A 25922-nucleotide genomic window follows, 5' to 3' on the forward strand; every position below is an offset into this window, starting at 1 on the left:
AACCCAGCAGCAACAGAACCAGTAAGATGACTGGTTCTTAGCATTAAAAGTACATCCGCAACTCACACTGAGATGCCCAGCTCCAGCAAGCCTTCCCCACCCACCCCTAGGCTGCCCTATCATTTGCTTTCCTTGCCAAGTTTATGCCAAGATAACATGGCCTTGGCGAATCTGAGGCTGGTCATTTAGCTATTAATCCAGGACTGTGTTGAATAAATAACCCAGATCCCCAAAGGAAGGCCTTATATGTAATTGAGAGTATATTTCTATCGCTATATGCTGCACAGTTCTGAGTCCTGAATTACACTGCAGACCAAACTCCACCAAAAATACTTTATTTTCCAGTTCACTTTTGCTCTGCTGAGTTAGCCTGTCAGCTCCTTTCTGGCACTGTAATCCTTTGCTTCCAGCAAGCAAAATAAATATTTGCATTAAAAGGAGCTCCGGAGCTAAACCAGCCTATTCCGATTTACTAAGCCCCAGTGAACCAGAACCTACTGAGGCATGAATACTATAGTCAGGATTGGTTCTAGAATATAAAAAACATGCACTTCATTTTTACCCATCATGTGATCCAGACCCCAAGCACTGCATCCATAGGGAGATTCCATGTGGCTGACATGCTTACTTGAAGTCAAAATTGAGCACGATTTTCTATGCACATAGTAGGTACTGAAAATACAGCTTCCCTTTAAAATATACAAATTAACTGCCTATTACAAAACTCTCTGATATTTGTTTTATCACCGACACCTCTCATGAGAATCCTGTGAGGTGGAGAGGGCTCTTTGCATTACTAATGTTTTTCCTTTTATTCGTTTCCTTAACATGGTTATAAATCACAAGCTTACATTGGTTGCATTGAAATTATTGAGATTTGCTCTCTACAGAAATTGAAACAATTTGAGTGCTACCTTGATTACAATCTTAGTGTGTCAAAGAAAGTTAAGGTTATAAATTGCCATGAAAGAGTTTCCAATTTAACACAGACCAAAAAAATGACTGTTTCTCGAATTATCAGAAAGTTAATACTATTATCTTAATAGTGCAGTCAGTTACCTGAAGAATCACAGGGGTGTAAATGCTGAAAAACCTGTTTGTCAAACCTCAGTTATTAGGTTATAAACAGAGCAAAAAAGTAAAAACTGATGACTGAAATGGGATTGGGCAAAATATCTATTTGGGGGTATGTGTGGAAGAGAAGGTACGTAATTGTGTTGATGAAACAAAATACACAGAGTTGTAATATTTTTCAAAACTTCCTACTCTTAAAGTATAATGCAGTCTCCCCATTGCTGAGAGATTCTTTCAATCTATCCTCAAATATTTCCACTGTTACCTTCTGGGTTTACAATTGTCCATGCCACATATAATGACTAATATTAAAGTTACATTAGTGGTGGTGAAAATGCCCCTGTAGCCTTCACGAGGCAACCTGCCTAAGCACTTATTCAAAAAAGGGTGTTACTGCTTAGAAGGGAATAAATTGGGGGCGCCAGGGTGGTTCAGTTGGTTGAGTGTCTGACTCTGGATTTTGGCTCAGGTCATGATCCCAGGGTCATGGGATGGAGCCCTGCATCAGGTTCTGGGCTGAGTGTGGAGCCTGCTTGGGATTCTCTCTCTCCCCACCTCTGCCCCTGTCGTCCCCCCACCACCCCGCCCCATCACATGCGCGTGCTCTCTCTCTCTCTCTCTCTCTCTCTCTCTCTCTATATATATATATATAATAAATTTTAAAAATTTTAAAAAAATAATAAAAAAGAAGGGAATAAATTAGTTAATTAAATAAGAAGTGCCATGTCATGCTTTCAACAGCAACACTTAAAGGTCTTTTCCAGGGCGCCTGGGTGGCTCAGTCGGTTGGGCATCCGACCTCGGCTCAGGTCATGATCTCACGGCTCGTGGGTTCGTGCCCCGCGTCGGGCTCTGGGCTGACAGCTCAGAGTCTGGACCCCGCTTTGGATTCTGTGTCTCCCTCTGTCTGCCCCTCCACTGCTTGCACTCTGTCTCTTGCATCGTCTCAAAAATAAATAAACATTAAAAAAAAAAAAAAAAAAGGTCTTTTCCCCACTTCTTGGGAAAACAAGATAGAAGAGGATCTTCCTAAACCTACAATTCTACTCTTTCAGGAAAATGAAAACTTTCAGCATGTTTAAGTGCTAAACAAGCTTACCCTTGTTTCTAAATTACCAAGGTGTCAATTCATAAAGACACACTCGAACATGGCCTTTGCTTGGATTTGACACCCGAAAGGGTTGTCATTTCATAAGGGTCTGCACAATGTCATAGTTACCCTGCTAGACCTTGAAAGGGTGGGTGGGCAGGAATGGGTCCAATTGTTCTGAAGTTCCTAGCAATGAAACTGATATGTTGAACTAGATGATCACTTCTGAGTGCTTTAGGTTTAAGGTCTCACGGATGAATAGTAGAAGGGTCAGCAAACAGAAACAGAAGGTACCTTCCAGGGGTACTTTTGTTCATTGCTGTATCCCCAGATTCTAGTCTAGGATACTGAATAAATACACTTGTGAAGTGAAACCCTGGATGTGAATCCTCATTCTGCCCCTTCCTGGCTGTGAGATTTTTGGATCAATGACCTAAATCACCTCAAGGGGTTATTGGATGATGAAAAAAGCATGTTTTCCATTAAGCCCTGTATATAGGATGCTTATTACTTCCAGCCAAAGGAAATGAATTTAAAACCAGATGCTGAGGGGCGCCTGGGTGGCTCAGTCGGTTGGGCATCCGACTTTGGCTCAAGTCACGATCTCACCGCTCATGAGTTTGAGCCCCATGTCAGGCTGTGTGCTGACATCTCAGAGCCTGGAGCCTGCTTCAGATTCTGTGTCTCCCTCTCTCTCTGCCCCTCCCCTGCTTGCACTCTGTCTCTGTCTCTCTCTCTCTCTCTCAAAAATAAATAAACATTAAAAAAACCCAGATGCTGAAAAGCAAATACCACCATCCTTTCAAAAGGAGACTACTTCATACCATACAAGGCATTTTGACGTAAGGCTTTCTGAGAGGCCTTGACTATTCAGGAAAGAACCTCTAGAACCCAACTTTGGGAGTCATCTGAAAGCTGTTATTTATGTGGTGCTGCTCCAACCTGAGTATCTTCAAAAATGAACAACTGTGGCCAATTTTATATATTTATATCTGAGGATATGAAAAGGAAACAATAAACAAAAAAGGTGCATGCTTTTCGAACCATTTTGTCCAACCTTGTTCTGATTGAGTGTAAACATTCAGTCTTAAAATATACAAAGGTACTTCCTACCTTTCTTCAGCCACAGATTCTTTGAGAATCTTATGAATGTTAGAGAACCTCTTCCCAGAAAAATGAGCGTGCACACACGCACAGCACACACACACACACACACACACACGCCAGCGCGTGCTCACACACACACACACACACACACACACACACACACATATTCTTAGGCAACAGAATATCCCCAACTCCTCTCAGTTTATAAATCAAGAAGTTAGGAACAATTGAACTTAGTGTTTAGGTTTACATGGAGATAGATGTAGAATATGTATATATATTTTTTACATCTATCACATATGCAAATATTTAATGACTATTTCAATAATTCTTAAATCTTATACAGTACACAATTCCCTCCTCTGATATATGAAATTGCCAGTGGCCAAATATTAGGAAAGGGTCAGTGTGTGTTCTCATCTGACAAATGCTTCTACAGTGTTCTGCAAACCCCTATTTACCTGAAGTAGTTTTACAACTTCTGTGTGTTTACAGGAGGGTTGGATTTAATACGGCAACTTGGCTCAGTGGGTACTGTAGACAGTTTCTAGTGGAGCCTGTGTCTTGGAAAGTAAGGTGATTAGCCAGGGAGTTTACTCATGTGTTAATCTAATAGCAGAAACTTTAGCAATGTTCTTTTCACCATCACCAGGTCCCTTCTTCAGCCAGGGTCTGCCTGTCCCAGGGGACACAGTATTCCTTCAAAGGCAGAAAAGACATACCTTTGTAGTGGCTACCCTGATCTTTGAGACGAGTGAGTGATTTTTACCACGAGGGTATTTTACAATTCAGCTGATAGCTTCATAGGGATTGCATAAGCATTTTAACATTGATTAACAATAGACAATACACAGCTCAGGCTTCAAATTGAGAAAAACACTCGACAGCAACACTTGTCACAGTATTTGCTAGCCTATGAGTTTTACTATTCTAATTGAGCTTTAGGAAAGAAAAAGGAACCAGGAAAAGAGATGCAAGGCCTAAAGAAACTTCGAATTTCAAGATTTAAACTAAGTGATGATATATTTCAGGGTGGCCAGCTGGCTCAGTCGGAAGAGCATGCAACTCTTGATCTTGGGGTTGTGAGTTTGAGCCCCGTGTTGGGTGTAGATATTATTTAAAAATAAAATCTTAAAAAAAGTTATGATATGTTTCCCTTAAAGTGATCAGGGTAGTGATTAAAAATAGAGATTCATATGCAAACTTCTCCATTCAGTAAAAATCAAGAATGTCAACAAGTAAAGGGATTGAACAACCAGGAGTTTCCTTTTTTGTCCTTCAGCAACCTGACATTTCATCCCTCCTAGCTAGCAATTTTCAGCTGGGCAATTATTTTAGCTTTCGGTTGTGTTTATTTCTGAATTTAGGGGTGGAAGGCACCCACAAATGGTCAAATTCTCTTTCCAATTGCAAAGGTATTGCCATTTTATTACCCCAGTCCACATTTCAGTTTTGTTTTCTATGCCATGACTGAAAACCATGATTTCTCTTTCCCTTTTTCCTCTGATCTCAGGTTTCACATCTACTCCCTGAAATGTTAAATCTCTACGGTTTTTAGAGGACTTGTGGTGTCTTTATTTTGCAGGTTCTCAAACCGTTCTCCCTTAAGTCTAGCATCATGTTGCCTTCACCTGCCTTCTCCCTCTCTCCCTCCCTTCCTTCCGGGCGGCAATGTTAAGGCTCATGGTTGTGATACCATTGAATGTGGCTTATGTGGAAACTGCCTCGGGTAGGCTTGGGAAATCTCAGGGACCTTCTGCAGGGCCACAGTGGGAGATGGAGCCTTCTAGACAAAGACGCTGAAGAGAGGGAACTCCGCCTGATTGGGTTGCAGCAGATCGATCAGAAAGCACACCGTCCCGGAGAAGCCTTCATACAAGCTGTATATACTTTCAAGGACCCGAGAACCAGCCTTGAATTCCTCGGTAAATAAAAACTCAGCAAACCTAAGAGAAGAAGAAAATATGAACACTTTTAACATATTAATAGTTTTGGATTGCTTCTTCCTCCTCTCTGCTAAGTTAAAGTTTTAGCACCATTTTCTTTCTGGAACTGTATAATATTTCAAGAAAGCTTTTTTTTTTTGTTTTTTGTTTTTTGTTTTTTTAAAGAGGATCCATTATATCACTGTGTATGTTTCACAATAAATCATCTTGACAAGCAAATTCAACTATTGTCAGAGTTTGCAAAGCAGAGCAGTTTGGTATTTTCTAAGGACTTCATTCCTTCTGTCATCCAATAGTGAAAAGTAAAAGAGACAGATAAATAGCCATATTTTTTATTTATCTTGAATAGAAGCAAGCTGATATATGACTGTTCCTTTAAAAGAGTAAATACGCTGTGCTTCTGCAGGCATATCATTTCTGAGCTGGGTTTCATTTATATGTGACAGAGAGCAGAAGCTGTGAAAATAAATGGGCAAGATTTTATACAATCTGTGCTTTGGGCAAACAAAGGAGTAAGATAAATGGGAAAAGGCAAGCAACATTTTATAATCATGACATCAAATAGCAAACTCAGCTACAAGATAGATTATTTTTAGGACATCTGCCTTAAAACTAAATCACTGGCCTCTAGATTCTCCATGAAAGATCCTTTTTCTTCTACCTGTATTTGCCACAAATCATATCCAAATTATTTATAATGAGTAACATTTTTAGTAGTTTACAGCTTTGAAAATGCTGTGACCTGTGTCATCTCTTTAGGGACCTGCTCTATTGGTTTCTGTCAACAACACAAACAATCACCGATTCAGAGGCTGGAACTCACGGGTTGGTAAGGCCTGAGAGCTGAAACTGCCATAAATTTAGATTATTGCTACTATGTAGGGGGGGGGGGGCCTGCAAAGCATAATTACTTATTTGATCTTTTTTAGGGCTCTTGGAATTATCAAGAGCAGCTTAAAATAAATCAGCAAGAAACACATTGCAATTCTGTTTGGTACAATTTTTCTATCAACTGTTTTCCTGAGTATGTACTTTTTAAATGGGGTTCAAGATTTTAAACAGTAGAATAATGACACCTCTTAAGAGTTAATTCAAAATTTGTAATTATGCAATGAAACTTCAAAGTATAGCTTCAAGGAATCATAACCTTTACGGTGCCACGGATCATTTTGCAGTCTGGACTCCTTCCAGAAGAAAGTCTTCAAATTCAGAAAATAAAATGCATAGGATCCCCAAGGAAATTCATTATATTAAGGCACAGTTAGCAGAAGTTTTTAAAGCAAATTTGTGGAATAATAATATATGTGTTCTTTATTAACACATTAAATAACAAGATCTAGTAGTAGGTCTAATAGCTGCTGACATTTCCAAGTAGCAATGAGAGTCAAATATATTTAATAATATCTGCAACAAGAGTCATATGATGTGAGAATATCTATGACTTCTACTGGTGAGAGTCACAGCCACTGCTAATTCTCCTGTGGCTTACTACACACATTCAGAGTTGAAGACAATGCGACATTTCAGTTCGACACATAATACTTTCTCAAGTAAATTCACAAACCCTAGACTAAGAAAGAGGAAGCATTTGGGGTTGAGATACCCAACCCTGATAATTTCATGTTATACGGCCTTTGGCAAATTTCTTAATCTGACTTTAAAATGGTGAAGTTGCAGAATTCTGTAAGATTCTTGGCCAAGAACTGGGTGTTGTATGGAAACCAATATGACAATAAATTTCATATATTAAAAAAAATAAATAAAAAAATTTAAAAAAAAGATTCTTGGCCAAGATTAAAGATACCATATATTAGGCTCCGAGCATATGACAAGCATTCGATATATCGTTCTTCACATAAACATAGCAGAATATTTATAAAACAGAGATTGTCATTCCACCATACTTTAATTTTTCTCTTTCTCCTTCTGACCTTTTTTCCCCTCAGCTTTGATTTATTTATTATTGAAATTATAGTCGGTACAATATTTAGTCTCCTACATTTTTTTACTTAAAAATAATATGATAAACATTTTTGTGCTTTTCAAAATAATTCCTAAATGGTCAGAAATGTATGAGAGTAGCAGTTTCAGTGTGTTCTGACCAGTATCGTGCGTTACCATATTAAAATGATAATGACTGTTTCAAAATCTACACACTGATGCAAAATTCAAAATAACAAATTCATTTTTCTAAAAAATTCTGTGAAAATATAAGTCATAATGGTAATTATAGAACTAAAAAGAAGTATAGGCACTGAGAACATTACATATAAAAACCTATTGATTATGACAAAAATTGAACTCGGGAAAATTCATTCACGTGAGGATTTTATTATTATTATTATTGCTATTATTAGAAAGGTGTAAGGTATTCTAATTAACCTTTTTGACTATAGAAAATAAAGGAAAAGAACACTAGAAAAATCAAAATAAAAGCAGAAAGTAATGAAATAAGCAGTGAAAGAAAAACAAAAAGAATCAATAAACAAAACCAAAACTCAGTTCCTTGAAAGGATGAACAACATAGACAAAACGCTCGTGTCTGACCAGAAAGGAAAGGCATTAGGAATGCAAAAGGGCATATAATCACAGATATGGGAAATTTAAAATACCATGGAACTCTACTGTTAAAGCTTTACATAAAACATTTGAAAATCCATATGAACTAAGTATTTTCATAGAGATATCTTCACTACCAAAATTAATTCAAGAAGAGGTAGAAAACCTGAATAATTAAATAATGATAGAAAAATCTGAAATCATTATCAACTCTTTTTTTGCAACTATAAATTTCAACTGACGACCAAGTAATGTTTATTAAAGAAAGGTACATATTGTTTGACATTACTGTTTTAGGAACTGCCAAAATTAGGCAAGTTTCCCCAATTTGGGCCATGACATATTTAACTTTGAATTATAATGACGTGGAAATTTCAGTACACTAAAGCATTAAATGCAGTGACCCCCAAATATTCAGATATTACCTGCACATTTTCAGGCTCTACCTATAAGTGAGAAATGGAAGCTGTCTGAAGGGCCCTGGACCCCAGAACCTTATAACTAAGACTCTGTAAGCTGGGACTGGTCTACCAGAAAAATAGAGGGGTTCTTCTGGCCCTTATTATTAGTAGTATTATTATTTATTATTATTTCGGGGAGGGATAGAGAACACAAGCAGGGGAGAGAGGCAGGAGGAGAAAGAGAATCTTAAGCAGGCTCCACACTCAGCGTGGAGCATGACACGGGCCTTGATCCCACAACCCTGAGATCATGACCTGAGCTGAAATCAAGAGTTGGATGCTTAACCAACTTAGCCACCCTGATGCCCCATTCTGGCCCTTTTTAATAGGCTTTCTAGGGCATGACAATCTCTGATGAAATCTATCCCAAAGGTGATATTGCATTAGTCTAGACAGAGTCCCAAATCACTTTCTTTTTCTACATTTAGGAAATAAAGGGTCAGGCTGCAACCAAACAGATTAGGCAGCCATGAATCAAAATATGTTAACAGAATTCCTGAACAATGAAGCTTCAAATGGAGGACTGACATATGTTAGTATTTTTCCCTCAGTGCATACAGGCAAATATCATAGAGGATATTTTATGGGTTTTTTTTCACAGTTTATTTATTTATTTTGAGAGAGAGATAGAGAGCAAGCGGGGAAGGGGCAGAGAGAGGGAGAGACGGAATTCCAAACAGGCTCTGCACCGTCAGTGCAGAGCCCGATGTGGGGCTTGAACTCATGAACCATGAGAACATGACCTGAGCCGAGATCAAGAGCTGGACGCTTAACCAACTGAGCCACCCAGGCACCCCAATATATCATGTTTTTTAACACTGAATATTAAGTAAGTTGGCTTGGGAAGGCCTTTCTGAGAAAACGACTTTAGAGTGAAGGTTTGAATGAAGTGAGGGGGATGGGAGATAAATGTAGAAAGTGAGCATTACAGGTGGAGGGAACTGACACTTGGAAGACCACAAGGTAGGTTGCACCTGGTATCTTAAAAGAATCACAAGGAAGCCACCGTGGAAAGAACCAGAAAGAAAAGAGTAGAGGATAATCTCACAGAGGTAATGGGAGGCGAGATCCTATAATGCTGTTCGTTCAGAGGACACACTTTGGCTTTTACTCTAAGGCATATGAGAAGCCACTGGATTATCCTGAACAGAGGAATGTCATGATCTGACATGAACATCCTAAGGATAAATTTCGAACGTCAGGGTGAAACACAGAAGCATTCCTAATAAAATCAGCATTACTATCACTCTTATTAATGAACACTGTTATAGAGATTCTGACCCAGGCAATAGAAAAAGGTGGGAGGGGGAGTATACAAATGAGGAAGGAAGTAACAAAATTATAATTATTTGCAAATATGTGTGTCTGTTTAGAAAACCCAATGGACTCTAATGAAAATCTCATAGAAATAGTAATGGAGTTCAGAAAGGTGGACAGATATATCATTATATATACAAACCAAGATGTTTATAAGATACATGTAGATTTATAGGCAAGAAGTGTATCTTAGATTGCTAAACTGCAATAATATGCATATTTTAAAAAGCTTTCATAAATAGCAGTAATAAATGACCTGAAAATATAATGCAGGAAAAGATTTTACTCACAAACCTGGAAACAGAAAATATCTAGGAATAAAAATTAACAAGAAACATGCAAGACCTTCTTCATAAGATCAAAGCTTTACCAAATGATATTTCTGAAAACTTAAATAAAGGGAAAACATACCATATTCCTGGATAGAAAAACAACATTCTAAAGATGTTAATTCTCACTAAATAAACTATAAATTTATTGAAATTCCAGGCAAATTGACACAGGAGTTTTTAAAATTTGAAAATTCATTCTAAAATACAATTGGAAGAGAAAATGAGAGAAAATAGCTAAGAAAAACTAGAAACAAATGAATAATAAAATATGGCAAATCCAGAAACAAACATTTATATAAATTTTTGTTTATATAAATTTGTTTACGATAAAATTGGCATTTCAAATCATTCAGGTAATTGGTTAACAGATATTAATGGAAAGTTTTGTTTTTTCATTAAAAAACACAAAGATAGATACCCAGATAACACCATTAAAAAAAAGTCAGTTCTAGATTAATCAAAGATTTGAAAGTTAAGATAACTTTTAAATGGGTGGGAAAAATGGGTGAAGGAGGTATACATTTATTTTTTAAAAGTTAAAATCACAAAGGTACTAAAAGTCAATGTAAATTAATATTTTTGTAATCTTGGAGTGGCAAAGGTCTTTTTAACACAAAATCCAGAAATCTTGAAAGTTTGACAAGAAAAATATTCAAAATTTTGGTCTGGCCAAAGATCATGAGCTAAGTAGAAAGACAAATGGCAAAGTAGGAAAATATTTACAGCATATATCGTAACAGAGTTACAATTCTCAATATAAGCATCACAATAGGAAAAAATGGGCAAAAGATAAAAAAAACAGGCTAGAGAGACCTATGAGTCTAATGACTTCAATTTTTAAATTTTTCTGACAAAAAATGCTTGCACAAGTGCATAGCTATGTATGCACTAGATACGTGGGACAATTTTGTCTGCTATTAGTAAAGATTGCACAGGTACCAAGTGTCCATTACTTAAAGACTGGTTAAATTAATCATGGTACATCTTTAATGAATAACTATATAGTCATTTAAACAATGAGGTAGATATAGATCTATACAAACCAAAACAAAGGATATCCCTTAAAAATTGTTCATTTAAAATTATAATCTATGAACAGTATGTATAGTATTATTATACATACATAATAGTAGGATCTTATTAATATATACATAGATAGGTAGGTAGATATCCACAGGTATACAAACATGCATTTGTGCATAGAGAAATATCTGGAATGATAGAACTCTAATTCTTAGTAATAATAACAGCAAACACTTACATTGCAGTTATGTGTCAGACACGTTCTAAATGATACATGAGGACATTAGGCTAAGTGAAAGAAGCCAGTTACAAAAACAAAAAACAAAAAACAAATACTGCATGATGACACTTATATGAGGTATCTAAAATAGCCAAACTCACAGAAGCATAGAATGGTGGTTGCCAGGAGCTGGGGGCAGAGGGAAAGTGGAAAATTATTGTTCAATGGGCATAATGTTTCAGCTATGCAAGGTGAATGAGTTCTAGAGATCTGTTCTGCAACGCTGTGCCAATTGCTAACAATATGGTATCATATACTTAAAAATATGCTAAGAGGATAGATGTCATGTGAAATGTTCTTACCGTAATAAAAAAGCAATCACAAATATACACACCCTTTGGCCCAGTGATTCCACTTCTAGGGCTTTATCTTTCAGATATACCCATACACATGCAAAATGATATAAACACAAGGTTACTCATGATAGCATTATTTGTAATGCAAAAGATTGGAAATAATCCACATATCCCTCTCCATGGGACCCAGTGACTAAATTCTGGTTCATCGTATGATGTAATATTATGCAACAATGAAAATGAAGAGTCGTTTATGTACTTAGGGTAATCGCTAAGATAGCAAGGTGCTACCACTGGTATAAAAAAAAGACAAAACTCTATATATAGTACACCTATTCGCTTATATATATACACAGAATATCTCTGAGAAGATCATTAAGAAACTGGTAACACTGATGGTCACCTGGGAAGTGAACCGAGTTGCTGGAGTGCACAGTTGATGTATTTCTTTTTTCGCTTCTCAAACTATGTGACCCTATTACCTATTCAGAACATGAATTAGATTAAAATTTAGAAAAAAAATACATGTCATTTAGAAAAAAAAAATACATGTGCAGAGAAGCTGACCTTTGGGCTCGGTAGATGTATTTAGAGTTTCCTGTGAGCCGGTATAGCAGCAAGAAGACATAGGCACTGCCAGCCACACCGTGGCAAATGCCAGGCCCCTTCTTTAGCAGGCCCTTCTGCCACGTAAGTTCTCCACACCGGATACATGTGTCCAGGTACTGTGGTTTTTTGGAAACGAGATAAGCTTTGGCAAACAGGTAGGCAATTCCTGTGAAAACATCAAAGACATCAGAGGTGACTTTTGGGCTTGATGCTATTGAGCAGAACTTCTCAAACTATAAAAGGCTTACAAATCACCAGTGCATAATACCCATCCTAATCTGGTAGGTCTGAAGTGAGGGGCCTGAGATACCACATTTCTAACAAATGCCCTTCTAGGAACCACATTTTGAGTAGCAATGCTATAGAACCTTCTAGAACCTATTTTACCTGTAAGATTTAGTTTAAGTTGTTTGAATGGTATTGTGGTATTGGCCCCTGGAGAAAGAGCAACAAGTACATAGAGTGATAAAATCTGTAATTCACAAATGGATTAATATTTAATGATGCATACTCTGGTAAGCATTATGTAAAGCTGGCTATTTGAAATGGCTAAGTGTTTATACAGTCTGCTGTTCCCCCACAGGGGTTCAGAATTTGTAATGTTAAAGTACTTATAACTATACACCTTTTCTTAAGACAAAACTGGGAGTCCTTCCAGAAACAATAATGATTCCAAACGACTTGGCTAAGACTTCTACTCCAGCTGTGAAGCCAGTCCTTCCCTACTCAATTGTTCCAAAGGAAGACACTTGCCTTCAAAACTCCTCAACAAAGGCAATCTCAATTACACGGGCAGGAACAGAAACAAGAGAAGTGACAGCTATTAATAGAAACGATTTTCCCCAAGTTCCAGGTGCTCATATTCAGAGAGGAGATTAGTAACGCAAGATCACTCTCTCTCCTGAATGGCCTCTACCTTTCTCCTACATAAAGTGAGAAAGACTAGAATTTCGCAGGTATCTCAACTAGGGTTATCTCTGCTTTTCATTGCATTTTGACTAGGCTATTTTACAACTCTGCGGAGTTAGAAATTACCTTGTAGAAAACTGATAGCAATGTAAATAATTCCTATTCCTAGAAATCACATTCTGTCTGGTAGAGGTTGGATTGACTTCCCTCAGAAGCAGCCAGCTTTGCATCTAGTAAGCAAATTCATGTCAGCATTCCTAATAGGCAGAAGTACATCTGCTCCTTGGATTTTCCTTTGAAACCAACTGTAACACGTTTCTGGTTCCCTCATTAATTAATGAGCTAAATAAAATCATTGATATATGTTTATTTTATATTTGTAGGAGTCATGATTTCAATCTCTTTTTAGAAATTATCCTTCAACACTTCTTATGTTTAGCATATAACAACAGGCTCTCCTCAGCCAAGGCTTTCCAGTCAATCACTGACAATGGTCACCTATAGCATTGTGTTTCTTCAGTTCTAGGAACAAAGTGTCTCCCACCAGCTGAAAGATGATTTTGAAAGAACTGAGCTTATTTATACGTTTATTCATTTTTTGTATCCATTCATTTGTAAGTGTTCATTGATTACTGTATATATAGCCCCAGGCAGGGCTTGCTTCATGGGCATGTTACCACCTTGAAATGAATAATCATTTTTTAAAAGTTGGCTGCATTTTCACTTTGTACTGGGCCCTCCAAATTATGTAGCCAGTCCTGGCCCCGGGTAATATAAAATAAATGGTAAACAAGATTCCTGACCTTCAGGAAGGCACTGTCTAGAAAGGGAGAGAAAAATTTGTACATGTGACTAACACATAATAGGACATGTAGTTCATGATGCTGTTGGAGCATAAAATGAATGATGCTGTTAATAACACTACTGGGATCAGAAAAGTAGAAGTTCCCTGAGGGAGACAGTTGGGTGAGGCCTAGGATAAAAGTCGGGTTTTCAGGGCACCTGGGTGGCTCAGTCAGTTAAGCATCTGACTCTTGATTTCAGCTCAGGTCATGATCTCATGGTTCGTGACTTCAAGTCCTGAGTCTGGCTCTACGCTGACAGCACGGAGCCTGCTTGGGATTCTCTCTCTCCTCTCTCTCTGCCCCTACCCTGCTTGTGCTCTCTCTCTCTCTAAATAATAAAACTAAAAAAAAAAAAAAAAAAGAAGTAGGGTTTTCTTCAGGACTTTGTAGGATGCATAGGCAACTCCAGGCCCAACATGAGTTAGAGCATTCTAGGCATCGAGATCAACAAGGCAAAGGTTTGGAGCCAGGACAAAAAACCCACATGAAGACCAGTGGTGCAGTGTTTTGTTGGGGATTGGCTGGTTTTTATTTTTAATGACAGGATTAGCATTACAGACAAAATGTCCCACAGTGGTGTCGAGAGACCTCCAGAAGTACAATGGGGTAGCTATGAGCTGATCATGTTGGCAGAAAGATGGCAAAGAGGCTAAATAATGAAAGGCTCACAGGACTTGGTGGCTGTTAAGATACTGAGTAGCTACCATATGCCAGGTACAGGAGTAGGTGTCCCAGGTTTTAAATAGCCCCTGCCTTCATAGTGTTTATAACCTAACTGGAGGCATCCATTAGGTTATGTGAGGGGAAGCACACAGGGAGGCTCCTAACCCACACCTAGAGGCAGGAAAGGCCCACTAGGGGGAGGGACACAATCTAGCCTGACTACCAAAGATGAGGAGGTATTAGCCAGGTGAACTGAAAGCCCTGGGTGTTCTGCTGGATCCCCTTGACCTTACTGGCATGCGCCCCATCTCCCAGTTGCTAGGAGTTGGCCACTAATAAAGCTCACAGCTGCCCTCTTCCTGGGAGATTTGCCCTCAGTCAAATGGGAGGCTATGCTATATGCCCACCAGCCCCACAGATTTCAGCCAATGACTGGCTGACCCAGGGATACCAAAGGTCAGCTCTCCTGCCTCAAGATGGACCAACTCTGTGGTGTAATCTGTGCTTCTCAGCTTCCCCTCAGGACCAGGTGAAGCTGGTATCCAGGTGAGACACAGAAAGCCCTTTGTGACTGAGCTTTGTGACTCTGTTCTTCCTCTTCTCCTCCATTACCTACTTGAAGCTCTTCACTTCAGTAAAACCAAACCACCCACAGTTCCCCTTCCTTCACTATGTGGTTCCGAGCCTCTAAATGACTCTTCTTGGAACACACTTCCCAACTTTCCTGGCTTGGCCAACTTATCTCAGGCATCACTGCCTCCTGGAAGCCTTCCCTAAACCTGGAGGGGCACCAGGAATCCCTCTCCTGAGTTCCCATCATTCCCTATACAAATCTTAGCACTTACACTATATCATATTAAAATTACCTGTTTATATGCCTGGCTCCCCTAGGATAGTGCAAACCACCCAAGGGCGGGAACTCCATCCCATCCGTTTTTGCTCCCCTAGTCTGTGGCATGGCATTTGACATGGCAGGGGCTCCATAAATGTCTGCTGACCTTAGAACGTCTCATTTCCCACCCCGGTACAGGCCAACCCTGAAGCGGAAATGAGGTGTGGAAACAAGAAGGGCTGATACGGTCCAACGGATGTATTAGCCCAAGGCAGCTTAATAGCCATTGATTCTATGGTTCTGGCAAGAGACAAAGGGCCTCTTCCTGCAGCCTGGATCACAGAATGGTACATGGAAGGGACCTTAGAAGACTTCTAAACATATTCTAACCTGACCCCATTGAAATCCACAATAAGGCTGCTTAATCTAAAAGGAAGGATGTTGGGTTTCTTTGCTTTTGATAGGAACCGTGTCATTTTGTCGCCAGAGCACTGATAAGAAACCTAAGTCAGCAATGATTATGTGTTTACCAAACACAAGTGGGGGGGGGGGGGGAAGAAATCATTACTTAAGAAATATGGCTTGAGAAGCCAAACCTGTGCAAGCATGCAATCTAGCAGAGCCCTGTGACAGCTCGACTTGGCATGCATAGTTTCAACACATTGGAGAATCACCACCCAAGTCCGCTGTGCAGTCCGTAATTGCACAGAGGTGTGCATTATACAGTGCACGACAAGGTTTAGTGACCAAAGACACTTGCACTGCACAAGCCCTTGTTCTCCATTCAAGGTCACATACTCAGGAGCCCTTGTGAAATGATGTTAAAAAAGAGCCACACCTGTGTTTCACACAGAGTAAAGGAAATGCACTGTCAGTGTCACCACAGTAGTGACATAACATAATGCAATCCAGAGTTTATTTTAGCCACAGCATTTATTTTAATGATTTTGTAAATGACTCTCATCCTGCATTTCAGAATCATTAAGGCTATGAAGAGGTCATAGGAATCTCAACAGACTCATTTCACAGATGAAGAAACAGAGGCACAAAAGGCACAAAGCGTTTTCTCAAGGTCATTTAGTGGTTAGTGTTGGAGCTACAATTAGAACCCAAGGTTATTCACTTCGAGTCAAGAACTACTTCCACACCACATACATGGTAACTAAGGCTGTCTGTCACCTGTAGAGGTGGGGTGAAGGACAGTCAATAGGAAACAATTATAGGGGGAGATAAGGTATCACTGATGAAATTCCACATTTGGATTATCTCTGGCAGGTTTTTAATCACAGAATCAGTCTGCTGCCCCAAACCATCTGTGCTGTTCACAAATCTAGCCTCAAAAATATTTTCCTTGAACAAGTGAAAATTATTTTTCTAAGTCATCTGTTTTAGAATTTTGGGAGAGCTTACTGTTGCTGAATTCAGAAAAATCATGATGGTTTTTAACCTGTACTTATCAGATTTATAATCATTCTTATGCTGTTTTGGGTACATTTCATAAAAGGAAGACTAATACCCTTGATTGGGAGTGCAGGTTGGCATAAATAACGGGCCCCATTTGGTTCTTTATTCATTTGTGACTTGGTTTATTTGGGGCAGTCCAGTGAAAACATGGGTTAAATGATTTTGCTCTGCAGCCTATATTTAATCTTACCAAGACACTGAACGTGAATGATATATGAGGACAAATAAAGTCCCCAAGGTGATGAATCCTACGCTATACTGTTACAGCACAGGATTTACAAAGACAGAAGGCATGTGGCATATAAAGAGGACAAAATAAGTGCCCTGTAAGATACCCACATCAATGAACTGACCCAGTCACTTGTTTTAATGGATTATCTTCCCATGCTTCATAGGGGTCTTACCAGCACATTGAGTCCCTTTAAAATACTCTATATTTAACTTGGGACACCTCCGAAATTCAAGGATTCTGGGGGTGCTTGGCGTATCCGCCATCACTCAAACCATCACTCAAAATGATTCACGAGAAATGGGAAGTGGAGTGCTGAGTGTAACATGAAGAGAGAGCATTTCCAGAATGGTCAACAACCGTGTTTTTCTCCAAAAAGTTCAAAGCAAGAAGAAATGGACTCAAATTACCACCAGCGGGAATTAGCTTGGACATAATGCACAATGCCTGGCGCTGGTACAAGCACACATAGGAGCCTTTGAAGTCCCTTCCTTAGGTAAATGCGGCCGGCAGAGAGAATCTGGCCAATGAGCCAAAACTTATGTTATTATTGAACTGAGACAGGACCAAAGAAAAAAACCGAATTACAGTGGGATTAAAGAACATTAATTAGAGAAGGAGGGGAAAGGAAGTAATAAAAATCAGGTAGCAAACTACAGAGAAATCTAATATATTCTACAGTTGTGCTCACGGCATTGAAGCATAGCCTTGAAAATTAAATCTGTTCCTAATCCAAACTTTTTGTGTTATTTTGCTATTTTAAATCTCTCCCCCGGCCACTCGACCAAAATTAATTGATTTATTTGAATTTAACTTATTTCAAACTGCCCCTTCTCAGAAGGCCTAACAGTGTAATGGGATTTTGTTTAAAAAAGAGAAAGAAAAGATGGAGTCTGATAAGTTTCTAGGCTCAATTCCAGAGAGTTCACTGCAAATGGCTTCTCAGTTCTCTAGACTTTTTACGAGGTAATGATGAAAATCCTCATTTGAAGAATTATAGAATGGTGCATCTCAAACCTTAATGCACATATAGATTACGCAGGGATCTTGTGAACGTGCAGATTCTGATTCAGTGGGTCTGGGGTGGGGCCTGAAGCTCTGCATTTCTAACCAGCTCCATGTTGCCCATGCCACTGGTCCAGGGACCACATTTTGAACTACCAGCCTCCAGATCCACACTGTCCAATGTACCTATTAAGTACTTTCTATGTGGCTAGTCGGAATTGCGATGGGGTATCACTGTAAGATATGCACTGGGTTTCCAAGACTTTAGTATGAAAAAGGTATAAAACAGCTTAATTTTTAAATTGTTTGCATGTTGAAATCATACTTGGGGTATGTTGGGTTATAAAATATATCTTACTGAGATTCGTTTCACCTGTGTCTTTTTACATTTTAATGAGGCTACTAAAAATTTAATTTCATATGTGGCTCATCTTATATTTTATTGGACAGTGCTAGTTTAATTTATATACAAATAGACACTGATCATGTATTCTTAAAACTACAGGATCAGTCCTGGAGATCCTTTACGGATCAAGACTTTTTTAGCTTTGACAAGTTTCATCTTGACCTTTCAATCTCATGTAGTCATCGCATAGATGAGAAATACCGTCACTTCTCAGAGAAAAACACCTCTCTTTGGCTAAGCCCAGTGAAAGGCAACGTTTTCAGATAATAGCGTGGGTGAGACCTGGGGCGCCATGGCACCAGTGCACCAGCTCATTCTCCCTCTCGATGGCCTCGCCAAGCTCAGGTGGCCAGTTGCAGTTCTGCTCCTGCTCCATGAGGAAGTCCACACTCTGCCATACCAGCTCCTGATCTGAGGGCTTGAGGTGCTCGTGGTAAGAAAGAAGCATCTGGAGAATGGACGACAGGCCATGAGCCGCTCCTATATCAACACACAAAGCATAATTAATTCACACAATTGGGAAGAGAGCCCGTTTGGTTTAGTGAAAGGACAGAGTATAAAAAAATGAATGGCAATATTACGTGAAGCACACACAGTCATATAATAATAAAGCTCCTAAGAACTAGGCTTCTGGGGAGCATATGTTAGAACAGGGATCAGCACACTACAGCCTGAAGGCCGCATCTGACTCACTGCCTGTTTTTGTAAATAAAGATTCATTGAAATAGAGCCACGTTCATTCATTTGTGTGTTATCTATGGCTCCTTTTGTGCTACAGTGGCAGAGCTGTGTTTGTGACAGAGACATATAGCCCACAAAGCCTAAAATCTTTATTGTCTATCCCTTTATAGAAAAATAGTTAGTGACAACCCCTGTTTTAGAGAAAAGATTTTTTTATAAACTTTTCAATTAACATAGAAAAATAAAATGTAATTTAAAAAATTTTTTAAAGAAAGGTGGGGCACCTGGGTGGCTTAGTCAGTTAGGCGTCCTACTTCGGCTCAGGTCATGATCTCACGGTTCCTGAGTTCGAGCTCTGCGTCAGGCTCTGTGCCGACAGCTTGGAGCCTGGAGCCTGCCTCAGATCCTCTGTGTGTCTCTCTCTCTGCCCCTCCCCTGCTCGCATTCTGTCTTTCTCTCTCTCAAAAATAAATAAACATTAAAAAAATTTAAACTTTGTAATTAACATACCAATAGCTTTTATGAAAATCCTCCTACAGTGCTTAAAAATAATTTGTTCTAGGTATCTAAACATTCATTCATTCACTCAACACATCAGAATTAAGCACCTAATACGTACCAGATACTGTTCTCGGTGTTGAAGATAAATGAATGAACAAAACAGACTAAATCCCTTCTTCTGTAAAGTTAAACACTAATAACAGGTATTAATTTACTTAATCCTTCACATTTAGCACTGTATATCGGGCACTAAACCCTGGGGGTACACAGATGCATGTGACTTGGTCTGATTCTTGAAGACCTCCCCATATGGTACAGTGAGAAAGCCAGACTCATAAATAGACAAATAGAATATGAAGTGATAAATGCTGTTATGAGAGATGTGTATCAGGAGCTAACAGAACCATGGGAGGATCTGAGGGAGCACTTGAGGTTCTGTCTACACAGGTAGTGTCATCTGAGCAAGTCTTGAAGAATTCCTAGGAGTTCCAGCATAGGGTACTGTACTAGCAAAGGCCTGAGCCTGCTTTCAGAGAAGGAGCTAGCTCACCAAAGGTAAAAGTCAGCCCAGCCCTGCAGGGGTTTTCACTCATTCCTAATGAATAGAATGCTGGTTGGTGGGAGGTGCTGGGTTCAATATATTCGGAGGGCTTGTTCTTTAAACAACTCTGTAACTGTGAAGCTTTCTCTTTGCACTCAGGCCCTCGGAACTCTTGGCTGCCCAAAAAAGGCCTTACAGTTTTATCCTGTCAAAGATGATTCTTCTTAAAATTCAGTTGTAATACTTGAAGGTGCCTTTCTTTCAATGGCTTTTAAATTGTTAGGGAAAAAAAAGCTTCCTTTCCAGGAAAATATTTATGCATCAGATAGCCATCTGGTTTGTGCTATACATGTAAATGTCTAGAATGTTAATTTCTCTAAAAAAGATGAAAAAATGAAAAGAATAGTTCTATTAAGGAACTCTAGCAGACACTGTCAGTGTCCTGCCCATTACCTCGTCTACACTCACCATTCTGGTGCACCTATCCTCCTCCTCACCTTCCATCTGAAGCATTGATCATTCTGCCTGAGGCTTTCTCTGGCCACAGGGGTATGCCCAGCCCACAGGAGCAGGGTGGAAGTCCTAGGGAATTAGCAGGTGTGGGAGCAGCCCCTCAACCCATGAAGCAGGGAGTTGGTGGATGAATACTCCAGTTTCCTCATTATTTAGGTGGGACAATTCTGAGGTACATTCTATACAGCCTTCAGGGACCCCAGTGGGACCAAGCCTGAGTTACCCACAGTTGCTCACAATTACATCCTCTATTAACCTTTTTCTGTACTCTCACTTCCTCATTCCTCTATCAACACTTCCTAGGGTCAAGCCATTTATATCCAAATCCTTGTCTCAAGGTCTGATTCTAGAGAAACTCAGTCAGGAACTTAAAGGTTCTTTGAGAAGTCTCTCAGAGAACTCCCAGTCTATATGCTCACTGCTGAAGTTGTTCATCAGCTATTCACTCATTCATTTGGGTACCCTCATTAGGCACAGGTTCTTGGTAAACGACCAGGGATCACAAGGATAAGTAAGCAAAAGTCCACATCCTGAAGGTGCACAAAGCCGGCTGAGGCGGTCGGACAGGTAAGCCACTAAATAGAGTGTGATGTGATAAGGGCTCCAATATAAGTGTGGCAGGGTGACCACACTTGGCAGGCCAATTTTGCTTCAGGGCAAAACCTGAAACATGTGAATGTTTTTCCAGAGAGGATTCAATAGACCCATTTTCCAAAAGCACCAAGTTTCTCAATAGCTCTGGTGATGTCTGATCAGTCTTGAAGTCTGTGTAGTAGTATTACAGAGAATTGAAGGGGTTGGAGGAGGCTGGGCCTTCTAGGCAAAAGGAAGAGGCACAGAGATTCTGAAGCTATGAGAACACTTGGCTTGGAGGAGATTACGCTGCACAGACCCAGAAAAGGGAGGGAGATAAAGCCTGAGTTTGGAGAAGGGAACAGGAATCTACAAAGGGCCTTGCGAGTCATGCTCAGGACTCTCTTTCAGGGAGCCACTGAAAGATTCAAAAGGGGAGTAAGTAATTTTCACTTTACATGCCTTCTAGCTCAAAAGGGGCCGTTGTGATTCAGTAAGCAGTCTGTTAGTAACCCACTAGCATTAAACACTTGAAACTGTTACTGGCTTCATCGTGTGTCCCTGTGCATTGGCACTATTGGCAATGAGTGTATAAACTGTTCACAAACTTTCAGTGAAATTCAGCCAATGAACTCACGATCTAGAATAAGGATTTTAGTCTTTAGTAAAAGTAATCATTACAATAGCTGCCTTTCTGTCAAGCTATGAAAACAAACATTCAATTGTGATTTGTAGTATCTATCAATATTTGTTTTCAAGTGGCATTTTAAAGTGTTTCTAGTGAAATGAAGAGGAATGACCTATGCCCCCCCCCCCAAAAAAAAAATCTAGTTTGTAGTCAGTGCGGGTATCAGGGACTCCCTTCTTCCTACAGGACTTTGCCAACAACACCTTCACTCACCCAAGTATTCAGTTCCATAGTAAGAGTACATCAGAGGGAATGGCTTCCTTTTTTTCATGGCGTACTGCTTCCCAGAGTCCAGAATCGCCTGGCAAATTGATTTGATCTGTGCTGGGCTCAGTACCTGTGTAAGGAAATCAAGAAGCAGAAGTCCAATCAGGATCTTCTTTTTTCCTCAGACCCTGGATTTTCTTGTTAAAGAGTTCATCAGCATATCCACCCCCCACCCCACACATCCTTTTCCTTTGTGTAAATAAGCTTAGCCAGCCAGAACTTTTTTTCAAACAACTGATGCTCTTGCTGTTGTCAAGTTTATCCACCCTCTTCAGAAAATTTGCTGTGTTGATGGGGAAACACGCACTTTTATTGCTAAAGGCTTTTATAAAATGCAAAGACCACTTTACAGTGGTTGTATCATTAATCCTTGTCATAGGAACGAGAAAGTGCTCAGAAAAGAACAAAGACTGGGCCTAACCCATCATGCTTAACAAAGCTGTTACTCCCAGTGTGTGGTGCAGGTCTGGACCAGACAATGGGCCTTCAGTCTGTGTCATTTAGACTGCGCTTATAAAGCCACAATTCTATGAGACGCTGCCGCATGACAGACTCACTGTAGCCTTTGCATTCCCGGAATGAAACCAAAGTCCAGTGGGCACCAAGGCAAAATAACTTTCAGTAGCAAAATGACCCTGAATAGACAATGGCTAAAATGCAATGACTCGCCATCTTCCATAGTTGACTCAATATACCCACAGTCCGTTTTAGGACTATAGAGATTAAAACATTCTCAAGCCTACAAAGCCTCGTTGAGTTTATTAGGATTCTGCTCAGGATTGAGATGTTTTCTGCCGCCCACTCTTCCTCAGGGCAGATGAGATGCTCCCTGCTCCCTTTGGCCCACTCTATCTTTACCATGACTCTTTGGAGGAGCACTTACCACCTGGTATGTTTCTCTCTGTCTCTCCCTCCCTCTCTCTCCACTAGACGATCACTTATTTGGGGGCAAAGAGGCATCTCACCTTTTTGGTATCTCTGATTGCTAACACAGAACCTGAGGGGGCCTTTGGTAACCCATAAGGGAGCGAGTAAGTACCAGGTTTACTTGCATGAAAGCAGAGCCCTCCCTTTTTCCCTTCTTTCCCCAATTATTTCTTAAGTCCCTACTATATGGCAAGAGAGCTGTTCTGGATGCTGGAGGTATGACAGCGAACAAGGTAGACAAGACCTCTGCTTTCACAAAGTCAACCTTCCAAAAACACAAACCTGCAGCAGAAAATTACTAGCCAGAGTAACCATGGCCACTGCCCACCTCCACACCCACCCCTCCAAAAATCACCTAAAGTTCAGCCTTGGCCTGATTGAATGAATCAAGGATCAAGGAAAAGTCCATTCCATTTTGGCCTCTCTCCTAAGACTCACACCTCAAATCTTTTTGCCCGATATCTAGCATTATACTCACCGATTCCTTCTGAAATAAAGTACTAATGATTTCTTTCTTTTCCTTCCTTCCTTCCTTTCTTCCTTCCTCCCTCTCTTCTTTCCTTCCTTTCTCTCTTCCTCTCTCTCTTTCCTTCTGCAGGGTTTTGCTCCTCTGACTTACTCAACATGAGAAGGGTAACATATAATCCAGGTTTTGGCTCCTCAAATCTAGCATTTAATTTGGGATTACCTAATTAATTTCTTAAAGAGAAGGCTGTTCATTAACTAATTCTGCCAATTAACACTTACTGAGCTACTATTCCAGTGAGGCCCCATACTCGGTATTATAGGGGAAATTCTAGAAAGCCTGGGACATATCTTTTCCCTACAGGGAATTCACTATCCAGAACTGGAGATGAGATATAGTCAAAAGTCTACCATAGGGCAATTTAAGTTCATGAGCCTAAGGGTGGAAAGAGACAGTAATGCAGAATATGTGTCACAGACCATGAAGCACCATTCAGCTTCACTAAGACTTCACTATCTCCTCATTTTCTACCTGGTTGCTCTGAAGCAATGGTGTTGTGGCTTTCAACTTAAGTTTTCCTTCCATTAGCTACCTATCTTTGTCTCTTGGGTATTCTCCTTTCTGCCTTAAATTCCTGACGATTCTATCCTCCCAGGCACTCCCACCATCATTTCAGGGCTCAACCTTGGGTTTTTCCAGAGCTCAATAGCAAATTTCCCCTAGATGATTTCCTAGGAGATTTCCTGCATCTACTCAAATTGCTACCCCAAATTTTCATTTGCTATTAAAAACATCTTTTCCTTTGTGCCCTTCTATCGGTGCCAACTGATCTTATGTTTATTATTAATGTTACTCTACTTAACAGCTTCCATCACCAGTCTCACATCAACCCCTCTAGGCTGCCTTGCTCTCAGAAACCTGCAAGAGCCTCAAAAGGCATGGACTTAATAGGACTCTAACCTTGGGGCACCTGGGTAGCTCAGTCGGTTAAGTGTCCAACTTCAGCTTAGGTCATGATCTTGAAGTTCATGGGTTCGAACCTTGCATTGGGCTCTGTGCTGACAGCTAAGAGCCTGGAGCCTGCTTCAGAGTCTGTGTCTCCCTCTCTCTCTCTGTCTCTCCCCCACTCACTCTCTGTCTCTCTTGATCTCTCAAAAATGAATAAACATTAGAAAAAAATTTAAAATAGGATTCTAACCTGGTCCCAGCCCACGTTTTCTTGGCAATATATGTGGCTCTTCAACTGAACTTAGATCCTGTCTGCCAATATTGGTCTGAATCCATAAGACAGAAAGTTTTTGTGATAGGAAAAAGGTCCACTATTTTCGGGGTATATTCTCATTTGAATTCTCCCTATTTTTACTTCTGTGCTAATAATTGAATCAGCTTATTCTTTCCTCAGTTGAACATTTATTAATGATTTCCCCCCCCCCCACCCTCTCTCTGTCTCTTTGTGTGTGGGGGGGGGGCGGCGGGGGGATTCACCTGCTTGTTTTAAACCTAGGAGCAAAATCAACTTAGGTTATATGTGATGCCCTCTTCCTTTCTTTCCATCACTAATCCACAGCTCAGAATAGAGCATGAGTTTACAAAGGATTTCAAAACCTCCTGGGTCTGTGCATCATGTCTGGGTGGTTTCCTCTTATCTCCCTGAAACACTGTGACAAACAAAGAGAAACTGTGCTTGTTTGGCTGGATAAAGACCAGTTATGCATGCAGTTCTTTATCTCTGGGAACAGACAAGACCTACCCTTGGGTTTATTGATGAGCAAATAAAAACCGAAAACAGTGCTCATTAAAGGTGTGTGGAGGAGGAACACAGATGAAGAGTGTGCTCTTTTTCTTCCCCCTGAGCAAACAGCACAGAAAGAAGAGACGTGACCGCATCTGTCTGCTTCCTCCGGCATTCTTCCATCCCTGCACCTGGCACACAGGAACACCCACGTGAGCACACATTCTACCTCTGAGAAGATGGCCACTGTGCTTCTGAGATGCAGAGGCCCCGGAATGAGGAAGTGACATTTCGGGGTGGGGTGGGGCGGTGGGGGGAGGGGGAGTGACAGGATGGAAGAAAAGGGGCTCCCTGCCCATTAGGCATTTACCAAAACAAACCCAAACTCCCTCTCCTGTATTTGTAGCACCTAAGGCCTGTGTGTGTACTGATATCTTGGATGGATTTGGTTCTTTAATTGTTTTTTACACTGAATTAAAATAAATTACAATATCTCAAAACTACAAAGCAAGTCAGCTGTGGTTTGATTTAAGCAGTTTCATTAGTTTAGCTGATGCCCTTCACTGGCTTTCAAACAGGTGTCTGT

The 25922-nt window shown here is 40.0% G+C and overlaps 1 protein-coding gene across 1 annotated transcript in view; it reads right to left on the minus strand.

Moving 5' to 3' along the window:
- Positions 1-2948: 2948 nt before the first annotated feature.
- The window catches only part of LANCL3 (LanC like family member 3), a 95608-nt gene continuing 72634 nt past the window's right edge, over positions 2949-25922 (minus strand). Inside the window, exons 2-5 of the mRNA XM_081792415.1 lie at positions 22158-22281; positions 18730-18927; positions 12053-12260; positions 2949-5217 (exon numbers count right to left, since the gene is read on the minus strand). Of these exons, the coding sequence (XP_081648541.1) occupies positions 5058-5217; positions 12053-12260; positions 18730-18927; positions 22158-22281 (690 nt within the window). The 3' untranslated portion in view covers positions 2949-5057. The remainder of the gene's footprint in view (positions 5218-12052; positions 12261-18729; positions 18928-22157; positions 22282-25922) is intronic.

This window comes from Panthera onca, chromosome X (assembly GCF_046562875.1).
Source record: "Panthera onca isolate mPanOnc1 chromosome X, mPanOnc1 haplotype 2, whole genome shotgun sequence".
Classification (NCBI taxonomy): Eukaryota; Metazoa; Chordata; class Mammalia; order Carnivora; family Felidae; genus Panthera; species Panthera onca.